The sequence below is a fragment of the Cuculus canorus genome, chromosome 5 (genome assembly GCF_017976375.1).
Source record: "Cuculus canorus isolate bCucCan1 chromosome 5, bCucCan1.pri, whole genome shotgun sequence".
NCBI classification, from domain to species: Eukaryota; Metazoa; Chordata; class Aves; order Cuculiformes; family Cuculidae; genus Cuculus; species Cuculus canorus.
Genome location: NC_071405.1, coordinates 43,558,891 through 43,574,006, shown reverse-complemented (window position 1 = coordinate 43,574,006; position 15,116 = coordinate 43,558,891). Strand labels below are relative to the sequence as shown.

At 38.4% G+C, this 15,116-nt stretch overlaps 2 protein-coding genes across 6 annotated transcripts in view; one reads left to right on the top strand and one right to left on the bottom strand.

Moving 5' to 3' along the window:
- The window catches only part of AP2A2 (adaptor related protein complex 2 subunit alpha 2), a 43,967-nt gene extending 35,882 nt beyond the window's left edge, over positions 1–8,085 (top strand). For 3 of the 5 annotated variants that reach the window (XM_054067255.1, XM_054067254.1, XM_054067258.1), the window contains 8 exons: positions 318–395; positions 1,297–1,379; positions 2,121–2,210; positions 2,999–3,122; positions 3,945–4,061; positions 4,265–4,334; positions 4,933–5,067; positions 5,881–8,085. In XM_054067255.1, coding sequence (XP_053923230.1) covers positions 318–395; positions 1,297–1,379; positions 2,121–2,210; positions 2,999–3,122; positions 3,945–4,061; positions 4,265–4,334; positions 4,933–5,067; positions 5,881–5,958 — 775 coding nt within the window. In that variant the 3' untranslated portion in view covers positions 5,959–8,085. The remainder of the gene's footprint in view (positions 1–317; positions 396–1,296; positions 1,380–2,120; positions 2,211–2,998; positions 3,123–3,944; positions 4,062–4,264; positions 4,335–4,932; positions 5,068–5,880) is intronic. The other 2 variants (XM_054067257.1, XM_054067256.1) reach the window with 1 other exon arrangement.
- The window catches only part of MUC6 (mucin 6, oligomeric mucus/gel-forming), a 57,089-nt gene continuing 49,111 nt past the window's right edge, over positions 7,139–15,116 (bottom strand). Inside the window, exons 38-41 of the mRNA XM_054068124.1 lie at positions 14,100–14,357; positions 13,545–13,880; positions 10,622–10,724; positions 7,139–9,783 (exon numbers count right to left, since the gene is read on the bottom strand). Of these exons, the coding sequence (XP_053924099.1) occupies positions 9,606–9,783; positions 10,622–10,724; positions 13,545–13,880; positions 14,100–14,357 (875 nt within the window). The 3' untranslated portion in view covers positions 7,139–9,605. The remainder of the gene's footprint in view (positions 9,784–10,621; positions 10,725–13,544; positions 13,881–14,099; positions 14,358–15,116) is intronic.

The following is a 15,116-nucleotide window of genomic DNA, read 5'->3' as shown; positions in this document are numbered from 1 at the left end:
TTACAATTCAACACATAAAAGGACTTGGTTCTTTAAGAGTTACAAGTTTAAGCTACTGAAGCTTTCAGCTTTGGGAAGAATTGCTGGTTCCTAACAATCAGGGAGGGGTGGGATGGGGGAGAGAAATGGGGGAAAACATTGCCTAATGCCTAAAACCTTTCTAGGTGTACTCAGCTAGGGCAGCTTTCATGCATTAAACTCAGCAGTGCCATTTTTGAGGAAGGAGGTGAAAGAAACAACTAAGCACTAAGCTGTCTTTACTAACTCCTGCTATCTCTGTCGCTACTGCCTTTCTTCCTTTGTGCTGCCTGAACTAGCCCTGACCTGGCTTCATCTGAGGTAGTTTCTGAGGAACCAGCTGATACTGTGCATGATGCTGATGAGCTTTTTCACAAGTAAGCAATACTAAAACCTTGCAAGGCTGGGCAACTTCCAGATGTAGTTATAAAGCAAAACTATAGTGTGCATTAACTTAATACCAACCAAACTGGAGAAACATGTGCTGTCAGACTTGTGACTATAATACCTCGGTAGATGGTGTAGATTTTATGACAATCTCATGCATACACAGGTTAGAGTTGCCTTTGCGAGTCAGTGCTATCACACACTGCTCTAAAATGAGGCAATGCCAGTTGTATATTAAGTTTTGCAACTATTCACAAATAAAGGAAAACCGTAAGAGTAAATTGTCAAAAGTATGGATACTTGGGAGTATGTTTTGAGTGCCTTGTATGCAAAAGGCTGATGTTTGACCACCTCTTCTACTTTTAAGTGAAGGGTGACAGAAAGGACTGAAATCACCGTGGAATGGGCTTCCTCTTAAAATGCCAAAAGAAAATAAGATACCGCTCTCAGTTGACTTATGTTATACAGAACTCATAAAACAAGGGATTCTTTTTTCTTTCAGGTTTAAACAGTCAAAGCTTCAAACTTTTCAATTCTGCACCAACCTAATGAGTTTCAGAAGTTGTCGAGAATATGAATAAGAAAAACCCTAGTCTGTTGCCTGGTCCTTTATAGACAGTGTGTGTGTTTTTATAGCATATTGTGGTTTCCTTCATAGTTTCTCAGACAACCTATCAAATAGAAATTGCACTTCTTTTAGTATCCTACGAGCGTGATTTTGGTTGTAAAATTGTCTTTTCTAACTCTGCAGTTTTCTGCAAAGGCCTTTCTCACAGACTGATGCACTCTAGGTTAACCACAATCTTCATCCTCTGTTTAAAATCTGAATTTTTTGGTTCTAAATATTTAATATGGCTCCATTTAAAACATGTTTTCCCTCTCTTCCCCTAGGTTTGTGTGTAAAAATAATGGAGTTTTATTTGAAAATCAGTTACTACAAATTGGATTGAAATCTGAATTTCGACAGAACCTGGGTAAGAGCTTTCAGGCCAAGTGATTAGCTGTCTGCATTATCAACCCTAATGCCAGGGATAGGACTTAGCTTTTTAGCTGCTTAAGAGGGAAATGTGATTTCAGGCCTAACCTGTCTTAGGATCTTCCACTGTTTGTGTCCCTGACTTCTGTGTAGACTCTTGTTTCCTTAAACTTTTTGGTCAATTTGGTAGCTGAGATGAAATGGGAATGTTAAGTGGTTCTGTAAAGCTCCAGCTTTTGCTGCCTAGTTCTAAGGCTGGTAGAGTCAGAATTATATAGGACCATTCTCCTCACTATTTTATATCTTGCAGCATAGCTTATTGTAATAATATGATACACCATACATTTCAGGCATGTCTATCTAATACAAGATACTGAAAACATGTAGGAAGGAGCTGGGAATTGAACACAGATCAGCACTAGGATTGCTTGTTTCTCCCCTTCTGCTTCTTTACATAAAAAATTAATGTTCTTCAGTGACTGAAAAACTTCCACTGATGATTTAACTGCCTGTGTGACAGCTGCTGTGGGAGAGTTCTGGTGTTTGTTTTAATCTGTTACTTCGTTTTGAACTGTGAATATCTTGGTAAGAGAAAATAAAATATGCTTCACATGGTTTAAAAGTTGTTTTAAAGAAAGGTAGAAAAACAATGTGTTAGGTACTTGCCACACAAGTAACTCAATATGATCACATGTGACATACCTACGAATTCTTATGTCTTTTATTCTTTTCTTTGTAGGACGTATGTTCATTTTCTATGGTAATAAGACATCGACTCAGTTCTTGAATTTTACTCCAACAGTAATCTGCTCAGATGACTTACAGTCAAATATCCTAAAATGCAATAGCATGTCTGTTCTTACTTAGGGTTTGTGTTTCATGCTGCACAAAATTGTAATAAAGCTGCTGGATGAAGACATGATGTCCTTGAACATGAAGAGATGAGAAACTGGCTGATAATTTTCTAAAGTTTTGGTAGAAAGAACAAGTCTTGAGCAGGGATGAAAGATTCTCTCCTTAAAGCTCTGGTTACAAACACAGATTTTACTGTTGAAATAGGAGGAATTACACTGAATGAATATGTAAGGTAACTGTAGCTTTCTCCACTGTCATGAATTAGAGGAGGGCTAGATGTGTCTTTCAAGTCCTGCATTAGCAGATATCTCAGACTTAATATGGAGGTAGAAAATACATGTACACAAAGATGATGATACTTTAAGATAAGCTCTTAATTTACAGTTCGTTCTTAATGCTTAGTATTGCAAATCTAAGATTTCTAGGGGACTCTGTAATCAAGCTTGCGTGACTCAAAGCATCACTATAATGTTCACATCAAAATGAGATATAGTCCAGTGGTTGTTATTGTGAAGTCTGTCTGTGCTTTCGTACCTTTTTGAGGGCACCTTTCTTTAAGAAAATCTAAATAACAGAATTGTGCAGGTTATTGCTTCTAGGTGTGCAGTTTAAGAAAAATCCTTTTTTGCTGTACGAGAACTAAGTTTTGAATAGTGTATAGAGAATGAGCGGATACAATGCTAATTGCTCGTATAACTTATTGGAGGATTTACTCTCATAAAGTTAAAAATTAATTGATTAGTTTCCTTGACCACTTCTTATGCCTGAATCTTCAGACAAAACCTGTTGACCCCACAGTGGATGGAGGTGCACAGGTTCAGCAGGTTGTGAACATTGAATGTGTGTCAGACTTCATGGAAGCTCCAATCCTGAACATTCAATTCAGGTAAAACACAGAATTCAAATACTAGTGAATACAGTAGGTGAAAGATATTAAATTTGTCCTGGTCCTCTGACTGATGGTAGAATATGGACACATAAAGCTGGCTGGAGTAGACAACTTACTTGAAAAGTTGATCTAACAAAGCTTTAAGCTACTGCAGAAGGTGGAGAATCCGCTTTGAACTATGTGGGTTGTTGTTTGTTTGTTTGTTTGTTTTTAAAAAAGAAAAAAAAACCCAAAAAATCAACTCAGAACTAATCAAGACACAGCTACTGATAAAATGTCTCCATGACTTCTCCTTCCACTCTCCGTATAAAACAGCAGTCTTCCTGTTTGCTTAAGAAACCTTGACAGGAATATACTTAGTAACTTCCCCTTTCTGAAGGCAAAAACATTTCTGCAAAAAACTCAAATTGGAAATGCATGCAACCAAAAATAGGATTTTATGTCCATTCAGCATCAGCTTTGGAAAAATCCTAATTTCTGGGCTACATTCTGTTGTCTACTCTGGATCTTACTGGTATGTTTTCATAGGGTTATATTTTCACTTCTGTGGTGGGTACTATCTAAAAAGATAATAACCTTTGTTGAGACTGAGAAATCCATATGAGAAGTCCTGCCAGTTCACTTTCATGTGCCATTTTAGCAGAGCAATCAAATTTATTTAACAAAGGGTTAAAACTGTCTTAGAAATAACATCTGCAGTTGATGGATATTAATTGTAAACAATTGCAGCTTAATTCATCCCCAAATGCTTGGTTGATTGAGGCTGAGAGGCTGCTGACACTGTCTGCATATACCATGTTCTTTCTATTCCATATGCAGGTATGGCGGAACATTTCAAAATCTTTCAGTAAAATTGCCCATCACACTGAATAAATTTTTCCAGCCAACAGAGATGTCTTCTCAAGACTTTTTTCAGCGTTGGAAGCAACTGAGCAAGTAAGACTTTGTACTTGGGCTTGGGCTCTTCCCTCCTTCAAGGGAAGAAAAAGAGGATGCATTGTGAATGTTGCTGGTGCAGTGCTCCATCCTATACTTAACCCTTTGAGTTATAAACTCTGCCAAAATAATTAGTTGCTATGGAACAAAGCTGTACATAATACATGTATTATACCATGTAATTTTCTTGCCTTGTCTTGCAGTCCAAAACAAGAAGTACAGAATATCTTTAAAGCAAAGCACCCGATGGATGCAGAGATCACAAAAGCAAAGGTGAGTGGCAGTATGGTATTTTTAATTTGTAGTGTATACCCAAACTTTGTTCATCTTGGTTTATATGGCGATTGGATCATCCTGTTTAAGAGCAAGTCCATGTTGTGTAACATACCGTTGGCAGTGCTGGGTTGAACAGACTTGTTTCTCGGTCGGTCTTGAATTAGTTATGGTCTTAAGTAGCAGCCAGAAACTTTAAGCTATTTAGGAAAATATCAATTCAGTGTTTAAAACTGATTTGGAAGGTACTTCAAGCCTTAATTTATATTGGAGTTCGTAGTTAGAAAGGACAACCCATTACTTTTTGTATAAATGACTTCAAAGTGACTAGCGTAAGACAAGAATGTCTTTATCAAAACCAGGAGAGACATATATTGAATCTAACTTCTCAGTTATTTTTGCAAAGAAACTTCTTTTCAGGAACAGCTCATTTTCAGGCTCGCTGTCATTTCACAAATTTGTTGTAGTAAAATCAGTATTGGATAGTTCTTCAATGTCTTGAACACTTCTACTTGTTTTGCTCGTTGGTGTGGCTGTGCTTGGGTAGACTTGGTGTCCCACTGTCTCCACATCTAAATCTTCTGAATATCTTTCATAGATAATTGGGTTTGGATCAGCCCTACTTGAGGAGGTAGATCCCAATCCTGCTAACTTTGTTGGTGCTGGTATCATACATACAAAAACTACTCAGATTGGATGCTTGCTGCGCCTTGAACCTAACCTCCAGGCACAGGTATCTGTTTAGATATATACAGCTTAAATACAACTTCTTGTTTGTTTGCAGTAAATATCTGTGTATATCCTAAGCTTCTTTAAGGTATTTATTTTAAATCACAATTGCAATAGCAAATTGTGAATGTAGACTCCAACAAGAAATTAAGTTGTAGTAGCTGGTCTTGGCCCAGTTTGATAAGCTGCTGCTTCATATTATTTCTCTTTCCTGATGGAAGAGATTGTATTATTGTGGCTTGTCAGTGGAGTCTCATCTTCTCTTGAACTAGTTGGAAACATTTAATGTTTGTTTTGTGCACCTTGGACAAGATTAAGTATAATTCCCTTTGCCATTTTATATTGATTAAAGAATGACTTGCTAAAATAGAAAGCATAAGTAAGTGGATACAATGTTAAGAAATTTATTCTTCAAGGATTTTGATAGAGGTATTATCAAAGTTAACTGAGGACTAAAATTTTTGGGTGTAAGTCTCCTATTTTCAGAGGAACTGGTAGTAGAGAATCTTAGGATTTTTTTCCACATTATTTACTTCTCTTAAAGAAAAATTTTGGATAATGCCTTGCTGTTAAAGCCTACAAATATTAGAACAATGGTAACTCAACAAAGATTTGAAGAGGTACTCCAGCCTGTGGCTTTCAAAAGCTGTGTTGCTTGGTGGCTGGCTGCCTCTGAATGTTGTAAATTGAGATCTTTCTCCTACCAAGTATAGCAAAACAAATAAGAAATAACCAGTAGCTTTTAATAGTTGACTGTGCATTCATTTAATACCAAACTGTGTTTAAACAATAAATAATATCTTATGTTCTTTTTCAGATGTATAGGCTCACACTACGAACAAGTAAAGAAGCTGTATCTCAGAGATTATGTGAATTGCTGTCAGAACAGTTTTAATATTAACCATGGCAGTTTTGTTTTTCCCATTTATATCACTGTCATCATACTGCAAATAAATGTCTTGTACATCACTGTCTGAGTACTGCAATGTTAACCAATACCAGCTCCCTACCTTAATAGGATTTGACCCTTGTTTGAAGTTAAGACTATAAAATGTACAGCACAGGAAAGTGACTTTTGACATTAAAAATGGCTTTTGATGTGTTACACAAAGGGTGGGAGCGCTGTCTTGTGCTTCTGTTTTTTTTGCAAAGGTCAGGCTTTTAAACTTATAAAGGGAATTTAATTTAGATGTGGTAACCAAGGATTTCAACTGGAAATGGCTAGTAACATTCTGCCTTTGTACCTTTAACATGTACTCCCTCTGCCATGCCTGTAAGAAACCAAGGTAATGCTGCTCAGTAAGGTTTCTGTAGATGTTAATGTAGAGTCAAAACTTTGTAAAGTTGAACATTACTGCAAGTCTTGTACTGGATGGATGGGCAGATGCCAAAAAGTGTTTGAATCCAGTTCAAGTGAACATTTATGTTGAGTGTTGCCAGCCTTTGACAAATGTCACAGGACCAGTCCTAAACTAATAATCTTGTAATAATTTACATTGTAATGGTTTCTGCCTTTGGAAAATGGGTTGAACACAAATGCTATTCTTAATTCTTCTGCTCATCTCACATAATGAGGTAAGCTTCTCTAGTAGATGGTGAATGAGTTAGCTTGTTTGTTGTTAGTCCAAGTGAAGTTAAATATTCTGTGTTTTTTCTGTTTCCCTTCAGACTTAGCAAGTAATAGTCCCAATCATGTGATCTAACTGCAGAATCTGGTATTATGTGAAAGAAGAGGAAGAAATGGGCCCTTGAAGGGCTAAGACATACACTTTTTTTAGATGAAAATGTAATTTTAAACAATATTTTTTCCCCGTGTACAGCAATGTTAAAACACAAGAGGCTGAATAACTGGTGTCTGAACAGTTTCCTGTCAGTGCTGGTAAAAATATCCAACATAGTGTAGAAGACTTGTGTTGAGACTGACAGTGAAAGGCCTAAAAATGTTCACACTCTTCAAGCCTTACAGTGCGATAAAGGCTGCTGAAACAAAGCTGGTGAGGTAGTGCAGTTAGAAACCGTGAGCAGTTGTCAGTGAATACTACCGGTCATGATGAACGAAGTCAGCTGCTGCTGACATGAGAAGTTAACCTTTGATCAAGATTTCCTTGCGGTTATTTAAAGGAGGCATGGGACTGGTGTCTCACAACACATACAGCCAATTGGGCCCATGAAATAAAGGTTCTGAGTAATAGTGATGACATTGAAAAGACATTTAAATGAAGCTTCTGTCATGCTGCCCAGTGCACAGCAGGGGATAGGATTCTACATGAATGAGTGCACCTTGCTTTTTTCCTTCGATATCTTGAGTTAATGGAATGGGGTGATTATCATTTTCTTTGGTTGAAGGCTAATGATTGTACTTAAGTGCAAGTGGAAAATGAGGAACAAAGGTTTGGCTGTAGTATGTGGGTTTGGGGAGAGATTTGGTTTTTGGTTGTTTGTTTTTTTTTTTTCCCAGAAATGGCTGTTAACTATGAATATTATGACTGAAAACTTGGCTATAGACCTGGTCTTTGTGCAAAAGTTCTCTTGAACATTTGGCCCTGTTATTGCTTTTCAAGTAGCTAATCAAGGCTCTTTGATCACAAGCAATGTCTTTTGCAAATCTTCATGAGCAGTTCTGCAATGAGGTCGGGCAGTTGGCAGAATAGTAATAGACTACCTTATGTTTTGTCCTTTGGATACCATACGTCTCTTAATTAGTCCTGTTATCTTTACCATGCTGCTGGCTGCTATGTTAAAAATCTGATGTGCTGAACTAAAGGGAGTTTTAGCAAAGACAGGGGAGGAGCTTCTAGTTCTTTTTTTCCAAATCCTGTTGTGTATCTCTCCCTGAAAATATTCAGTGCCCTCATTAAAGGACACCTTGAAACACTGCACTACATTAGTTCACTTTGCTTTGGTGTGCTTTGGACATGCTAAAATGTGCATCAAAAGTGTGGGAAGGAGGGGGGTAAGGGATAATGTCTTTTCAGTGGTGACTGTGTTAAGCTTATGACTGTTCACTCTTTGTATTAAATATCAGCTCAATGAAGCCATGAGCAGAAAAGTAGACAAATTAAGGACAAATACTTTATTATTTTTTTGTGAATGATGGTTAACTTACTGAAGTGATGTAACCTGTCAAGCAGACAAAGTAATTTCTGCAGTAAACAGTGTTATTGTTTAAGTACAGTATTTTCAGGCATTGACATGTGAAAATAACTGAATAGCAAAACAGGTAGCTTATGTTCATTCTTGACCTACACTCCAGTATGTAACATTTATGGTGATTGTCTTATTTGTATAAAACAAAGTTCTGTCGATTTAAGCGGAGAATTTTCATATAGAAGACTATATATTAGACTATATGCATCAGAAGAGCGTATTAAGATGAAATAAATGATTAGAACAGTAATTAAACTGTCCTTTTTTTGTCTGGGGTTATTTAAGTGTAAAGAATACTTGCATGTAATGTATATTAACATAGTATATTAATAGTACATGCTGCAATAAACTGGTGTAACAGTGGTGTATGGTTGAGGCTGTGAACCGTACACCTGTATTACATACAGGCAGAACTTGTACAAGAAAAAGTTGATGTCACGGTAAAAAGGGAGACTCTAAACTGCTAAATAACCTCACTCAAACTTAGGTGTGCTTCAGATTCTTAGTACTTCTCTAAAACTTACCTAAAGAAAAAAATACCTGGACACTATGAGCTTCTGTGCATTCATACAACTTTTTCTTAAATGAATTGCAAACACAGTAGTAAAGAATGCTCTCTACTAGGAGGAAGTAGTAATTGCTTGTGAGTGAACTACCTGTACCCTTTTAGACATACATGGTCTTTGATTTCTTGCAGGGCAATGCCTTGCAAATTTCTGCTTTGTTCAAAAGCCAGTACGCGTCTGTGCTGATCATTTCTGGAAATGTTCCACTGCATTAAGGTTGCATGTAGAAAGCTCACACTTAGCTTTTGGTGCATGTAGCACCTTTCTTTCTGACAGTGACTGTGTATATATGACAATCACAAGTGGTGTGCTCACTTTCAAAGGAAAGGAAATGGGTCACCTCGTTTGTCTCTTCTCCCAGTGATGCAATGCACTATTCCACAGATCCAAGTTCAACTGTAGTGAACCTAACATACTGTTTTCAGTTAAAATAATTGGTCAAATAATGAGAAATAAGTTAGCAAATTCAATTCTTTCTACTTTATTTGAAAGTCAAATTTCTGTTATTGCACAGTGCATAGGCCAGTTTTTAGCCTTTCATTAAAAAATACCACCCTGAGCAAGGCCAGACAGTCTCTGACATGGTATTCCCTCCTAAGTCCTATCCTGTCAGTGGTTTGTTTTATTTTCTCCCCTGCACCCTCTCACCCCCTTCCTGATTAGGAATAATTTATCAGTTAACTTCATTGACACCCCAGGTACCTGCTGAGAAGCCTCACTGCAAGGCTATCCTTTACAATCAATACTAGAGAACTCCCAGCAATAAGCAGTCATTGTGATCGATGTTTAATATTAAAAGATTAGTATCTGAGGCCAGCTGGAGCTCTGCCTAATTTATACAGCTGTCAAAGTTACAAGCACAGCCATTAAATACAATTATTTCTGTAACAAGCCTTTTTCCAGGGTTATCTGGGTCTGGACATGGGAGTTGGAATTCCTTCTTAAGAAGTTGAAGTGGCCTACAGCAGCCACATGCTGTGCTGACCATCATCTTCTCAACATTCAACCTGTTTGGAAGAGAGGGAGGTTCAGTTAGGATTTAAATACAGCATTTTATGCTTACAGATTTTCAAGTATCTGAACACTAAACATAAAAAACAGAGGAAAGAACACAATCCTTAGAGTGTAATGGTTCTGTCAATTACAGAACTGCAGACAGTGCAGCGATTAACTTTTTTAAGTTTTCATGGTAACTACTGCAGGAGTTCAGGTGTACTGAGCTTCTGCCTTCCTTCTAAAGACTGATTTTTCAAAGGGCTTATAGCTACTAGGCCTCAGACCTCACTGGAAAAATGACAGTTTTTTTTTTCCCCTGTTCTCCTTTTGCACTTCTGAAAAATCATGAAGTAATTATAAAATATCCCTGAATTGCAGTTAGGAGAACATTGAGGCAGCTGAAGTGACATCATGTATTTAGGTGAGAAAAATTTCTTGGTTTTGCTGTCCTGGCTATTTGAAAACAGGTATTTGTACTTTAACTGACCTTTTCCACCTTAAAAACAAAGCCAAAAGCAAAACAAACTAACTAATAAAAAAACCACAAGTGAAAAAAACCCAAAACAACAAGAAAAAAACCCCAAAATACTACAGCTTTTATGTCTGTATTCTTAAAAAAAACCCACAAACAACACCTACTTTTCCTATTTAAAATTTAAATCCCTTGTACTAAATGACCTTATTTTTGTTTCTAGTTAGATGGCTTATACTGTTATGCTACATTGCTTGGTAGGTGCCAACTGTATTTTTATTTGCGAGTTATAAAGGAGGGGTAGTTAACAAATATCACCACTTACAGATGGCCAAATATACAACTTTAGTACTATACAATCTCTCAACTATCCTTACTTTGTTGAAGATGAACATGATCCTTCACATCGGCTTAAAGTGACATTTGTAGAACAGCCTTTGTAAGTTATTTTTTCTTCATATTTGAATTCTTTACAATGGTCTGTCAAATAGAAAAATATATAACTGAGATTTATCTGAGTGTTCTTGAGTGACCTTTGCTGCGTGCCAACAGCCTCCACGCACAGTTTCATGGAAAACCATTCCTGTTGCGTGAGACAATTAACTAGTCACAAGTGAGTAACACAGCAAGAGCAGATTTTAAACTATGCAGTGAGTGTGTGTGAATAGTTACCCTGGAGGACAACGAAGAAAATGTTGCTGGAATTACAAATGAGCAAAGAAAGTCCTGTTAAGAATATAGAACAAATTCAGTATAGCAGAAGAAAATCAAGCCCACTGATGAGAACACAAAGATGCAGATAAAACAACCAGCTGCCTAATTCTGGTGGAATTATTTCTGGTGTACAGACTTCATAATAGATTTTACTTATTTGAAAAAAATGCTTGATTTACTCATTTTAAGGATTGATTTATCTATAGGCAATGAGAAGTTCACAATTGAAATGCCTACCTGCAGGGTTTTTTTTACTTACTAGCTAGAATGCATAATGCTACAAAGCAGTTAGTGATTATATGTATTGATCTTGCATTCTCTTCTGACTTGAAGCAAGATATTAAGTACTTTATGGAACAAAATACTGAAAACACAAGTTTTCTGATGAATTTAAAGATAGCGTTTGAAGTTTATGTTAAGGAGAACAAAGGTGTTGAATGCATTGAAAATAGTTCATGCACTTTTAACACTGCTTGTGTACAATGCTCTTTTGAGCACATTTCTGTTCCCCACTTGAAAACTTATGGATCAAACCTTAATATTGTTGCAGGGAAGGTTCAGTTAATACTGTAGTAGGAATCTAGGAATTTGGCATTGAAAAGTAAGTCAACTGTAAACTGGACACTAGACTAAGGTACTACACCTGTATCTTAAATGAAGAGCTAGGCTAGACCTTTTTTTCTAACTGAAAGCTATTGTTAATATTCTGTAAGACTGAGAAGTACCAGAATTACTCTATTTAGGGCTGGAAAATGTGCAGAGAAAAGAGAATAATTTGTTTGTGACTTTCTGAATTAATGAAATAAATACTGGGAGGTACTGCCTGTTAACTGCAAGTAGCAAACCTGGTAATGGTATGGTTGGGAAGATACTGTTCTGAAGTACTTCTCTTAGAAAAAAAATGTGAAGAAAATCTAAAGCAGGTGCCCAAAACTTTTATGCTGTGCAAAATCTTAGTTATGAGAGTTCCTACTCAAGTTCTGTTATGTGAGGTGAAAATTGTGAACATGTAAGGAAAAGAGGGTCAGAGGGAGTGGGGCAATAGAAAAGATTCCACCTCCTCAGGCCACATTGTCATTTTTCAGTGCTCACACAGTCAAACTGAGCCTCCTTTCTGCTAGAAAAACCTGAAACCAGTCTCTTCAGTGCTGCACTACATATATAACAGTAGGAGGAAGGACAGACTGCATTCCGTTGCTTGCTCTGCAAGTAGATAATCCTGCCATTCCTTATAGCTGAACTAACTGACCTGTACAAGCTGCCCTCAGCTGACAAGATTAATATTGAGAAAAAATGAAAGGTTTTGCTACAGCTGACTGTATATTGATTCTCACATCACCATTTGAGAGTAGTCGTTAGACTAGATGTAGAATCATAGAATAGTTTGGGTTGGAAGGGACCTTAAAGATCATGTAGTTCCAACCCCCCGCATAGATCTAACAGAGAGAGTAGTAGTTTAGACTAGACATAAGGAAGAATTTCTTCACAATGAGAGTGGTGAGCCACTGGAAGAGGTTGCCCGAAGAAGTTGGGGGTGCCCCATCCATGGAGGTGTTCAAGGCTGGGTTGGATGGGGCCTTGGGCAGCCTGATCTAGTAGAACGTGTCCCTGCCCATGGCAGGGGGGTTGGAACTAGATGATCTTTAAGGTCCCTTCCAACCCAAACTATTCTATGATTCTACCTGAACCTGAAGCATGAACTCTTCTCTAGGTCCTCAAACAGTGGTTAAATCAAACAAACATACAGAAAAGAACCACACCGGAAATCCATCTTCCATTCACAGACTGAACAATGCATATGTCATTCTGGTTTATTTTTAGAAGGGTTAATCCACATCCTAGGAAACATTGAATAAAATCTGTCTGCCTCACTCTTTCTAAATAGAACTAGAAACTAGGCCACTGCTACCTATACAGAATACAGTTAAAAATAAGTAGTGCATCTTGTCCATTCACACCAGTGTTCTTGACTCCTCTACCATAGATTGTAATACAGTTCCATTTAAAACCAGTAGAGAGGATGCTTTGTGTGCCTGCCTTTATGTGCAATTGTACAGGAATTTGGTATTCCTTCAGTCAAAACATAATAGGCTTTAATTATGCACAGGAGCAAAAAAACATTACTGTGCCTTGAAAAATTAGAAAACGGTATCCTGCAGAAGAGATACCAAAAAATGCTCAAGTGTTCAGAAAGAGTTGTATGAGAGCTAACAGGACTGCAGGATAAGTCAAGAGGAAGCCTGTTCAAGTAAAAGTTATCTTGCTTATGCTTCTTAACTGGGATTTTAGGGTTAAATAGAAAACAGTTCTGTCACTATCCTGATATGCAACCTGTCAGCCTCCTCAACACACGCTTTTTAATGTTTACATCATTAGCAGAGAAACTGTTATCATGAAATTGAAGACTTAAGAAAACATAATAGATGAAAAAATAACTGCAGGAAGAACAAAAGGATGGAGCCAATGCATACAATACAAACGGTGTTGTACCAAAGCATATGTAATAGAAGAATTAATACAATGATGAAAGAAAAGATGTGTTAAAACAAAAAATATGAAATAAGGAATGATACGGATATACGTTACCTTGTGGCACTGTTAATGGTACAACAGAAGGCAAGGAAGTTGAAAGTCTAGAGGTGAAAGGAGTTGATGATGTAGTATGAGTAGTGGTAATTGTTGTTGTTCGCAAAGAAGTTCTTTCAGATGACTCCGTAGAAGCAGTAGTAATAACACTGGGAGTGAAAGTAACCGTTGTAGATAAAACAGTTGGGATTAAAGCTGGAGCAGACTTGGCAGAGATAGAGGTAGCAACTACAGATGAAGATGTTTTACTGTGTGGAGTAAATGTAGTGTTTTGGGAGTAAAAAGACGTACTACTCTTAGTGGATCTAAATGTGGAAGTAGTGAGAGGCATAGGCACTGGGCTATTGGTTGGGACTGAAGTGAGGGAGGCTGTAGAAATGGTAGAAGAGGAGCTCAGCCATGTTGAGGACAGAGTTGAGGAGAGGGAAGGAGCAAACGATGGCACTGGGCTTGTTTTGGCTGTGGAGGGAGCGGAGGACTCTGGTGCAGGTGACTCTTTAGGCATTGATGGAGAAGAGGGCTTTGGCCTTATGGTTGTTGGTGTATGCTTGGCGCTGGTGGTTGGGACAGAGGTGGAGGAGACAGTAGAAGTGGTGGCAGAGGTCATCCGGGTGCTGGGGGAGCTGCTGGGGGCAGGTGGAGAACTGGTGCTTGGAGATGTCCTTGTCAGTGGGACTTCCATGCTGCCAGGGGTGCTGGCCTCTCTGGAGACAGAGGTCCTGGAGGTGCTGGTGGCAGAGGTGGCAGTGGTTGTCTTCTGTGTGGTCTCGGGCAGCACAGTATGTGGCATGGTTGCTTTTTTGTGAGGAAAGGCTGTCGGGAGGAAAGCACAGGTCCATTGAGGATGAGGGCAAGAGGGGAAGGCACAGGATGTGGGGAGATGCCCCGGGCTTTGGGGTATGTGCAAGAAAGGCAGCGCTGGGATGCACTGCATCTCGCTGGACAGACAGGGAGACACGGACCTCTTGCTGCTGCCTTCCAGTTCCCAACTGGTTTCTCCCCGCTAAAGAGTCAGAATGACTAGGTTGGAAAACACCTTTGACATCATCAAGCCCAACTGTAGCTGTCCACTACTAAATCATATCCCCAAGTACTTCATCTGCTTGTGTTTTAAATACTTCCAGAGATTGTGGCTCAACCAGCTCCTCAGGAAGCCCGTTCCAGTCCCTGATAAACAACCCTAGTTCCCTCAGCTGCTCCATGTATGACTTGTTCTCCAGCCCCTTCACCAGCTTCATTCTTCTTCATTCAGCTGCAGAACCTCAATATCTTTCTTGTACTGAAGGCCTCAAAACTGAACACAGTATTCGAATTGGGAACCCACCGCAGCGCGGTGGTTTTCCTGGGCAGAGAGAGACGTGTGCGCCTCTAGCTGCTGCCCCTTAGTTCCCTTCTACTTCCCCCCATTAAGAATCATAGAATCACTAGGTTATAGAAGACCTTTGACATCATTCAAGCACAACCTGACATGTCCACTACAAAATAATATCCCTAAGCACTTAATCTACCCATATTTTAAATACCTCCAGGAATGCGAACCCCAGTCAAGCGCTTTATAACCCTTTAGTTGAA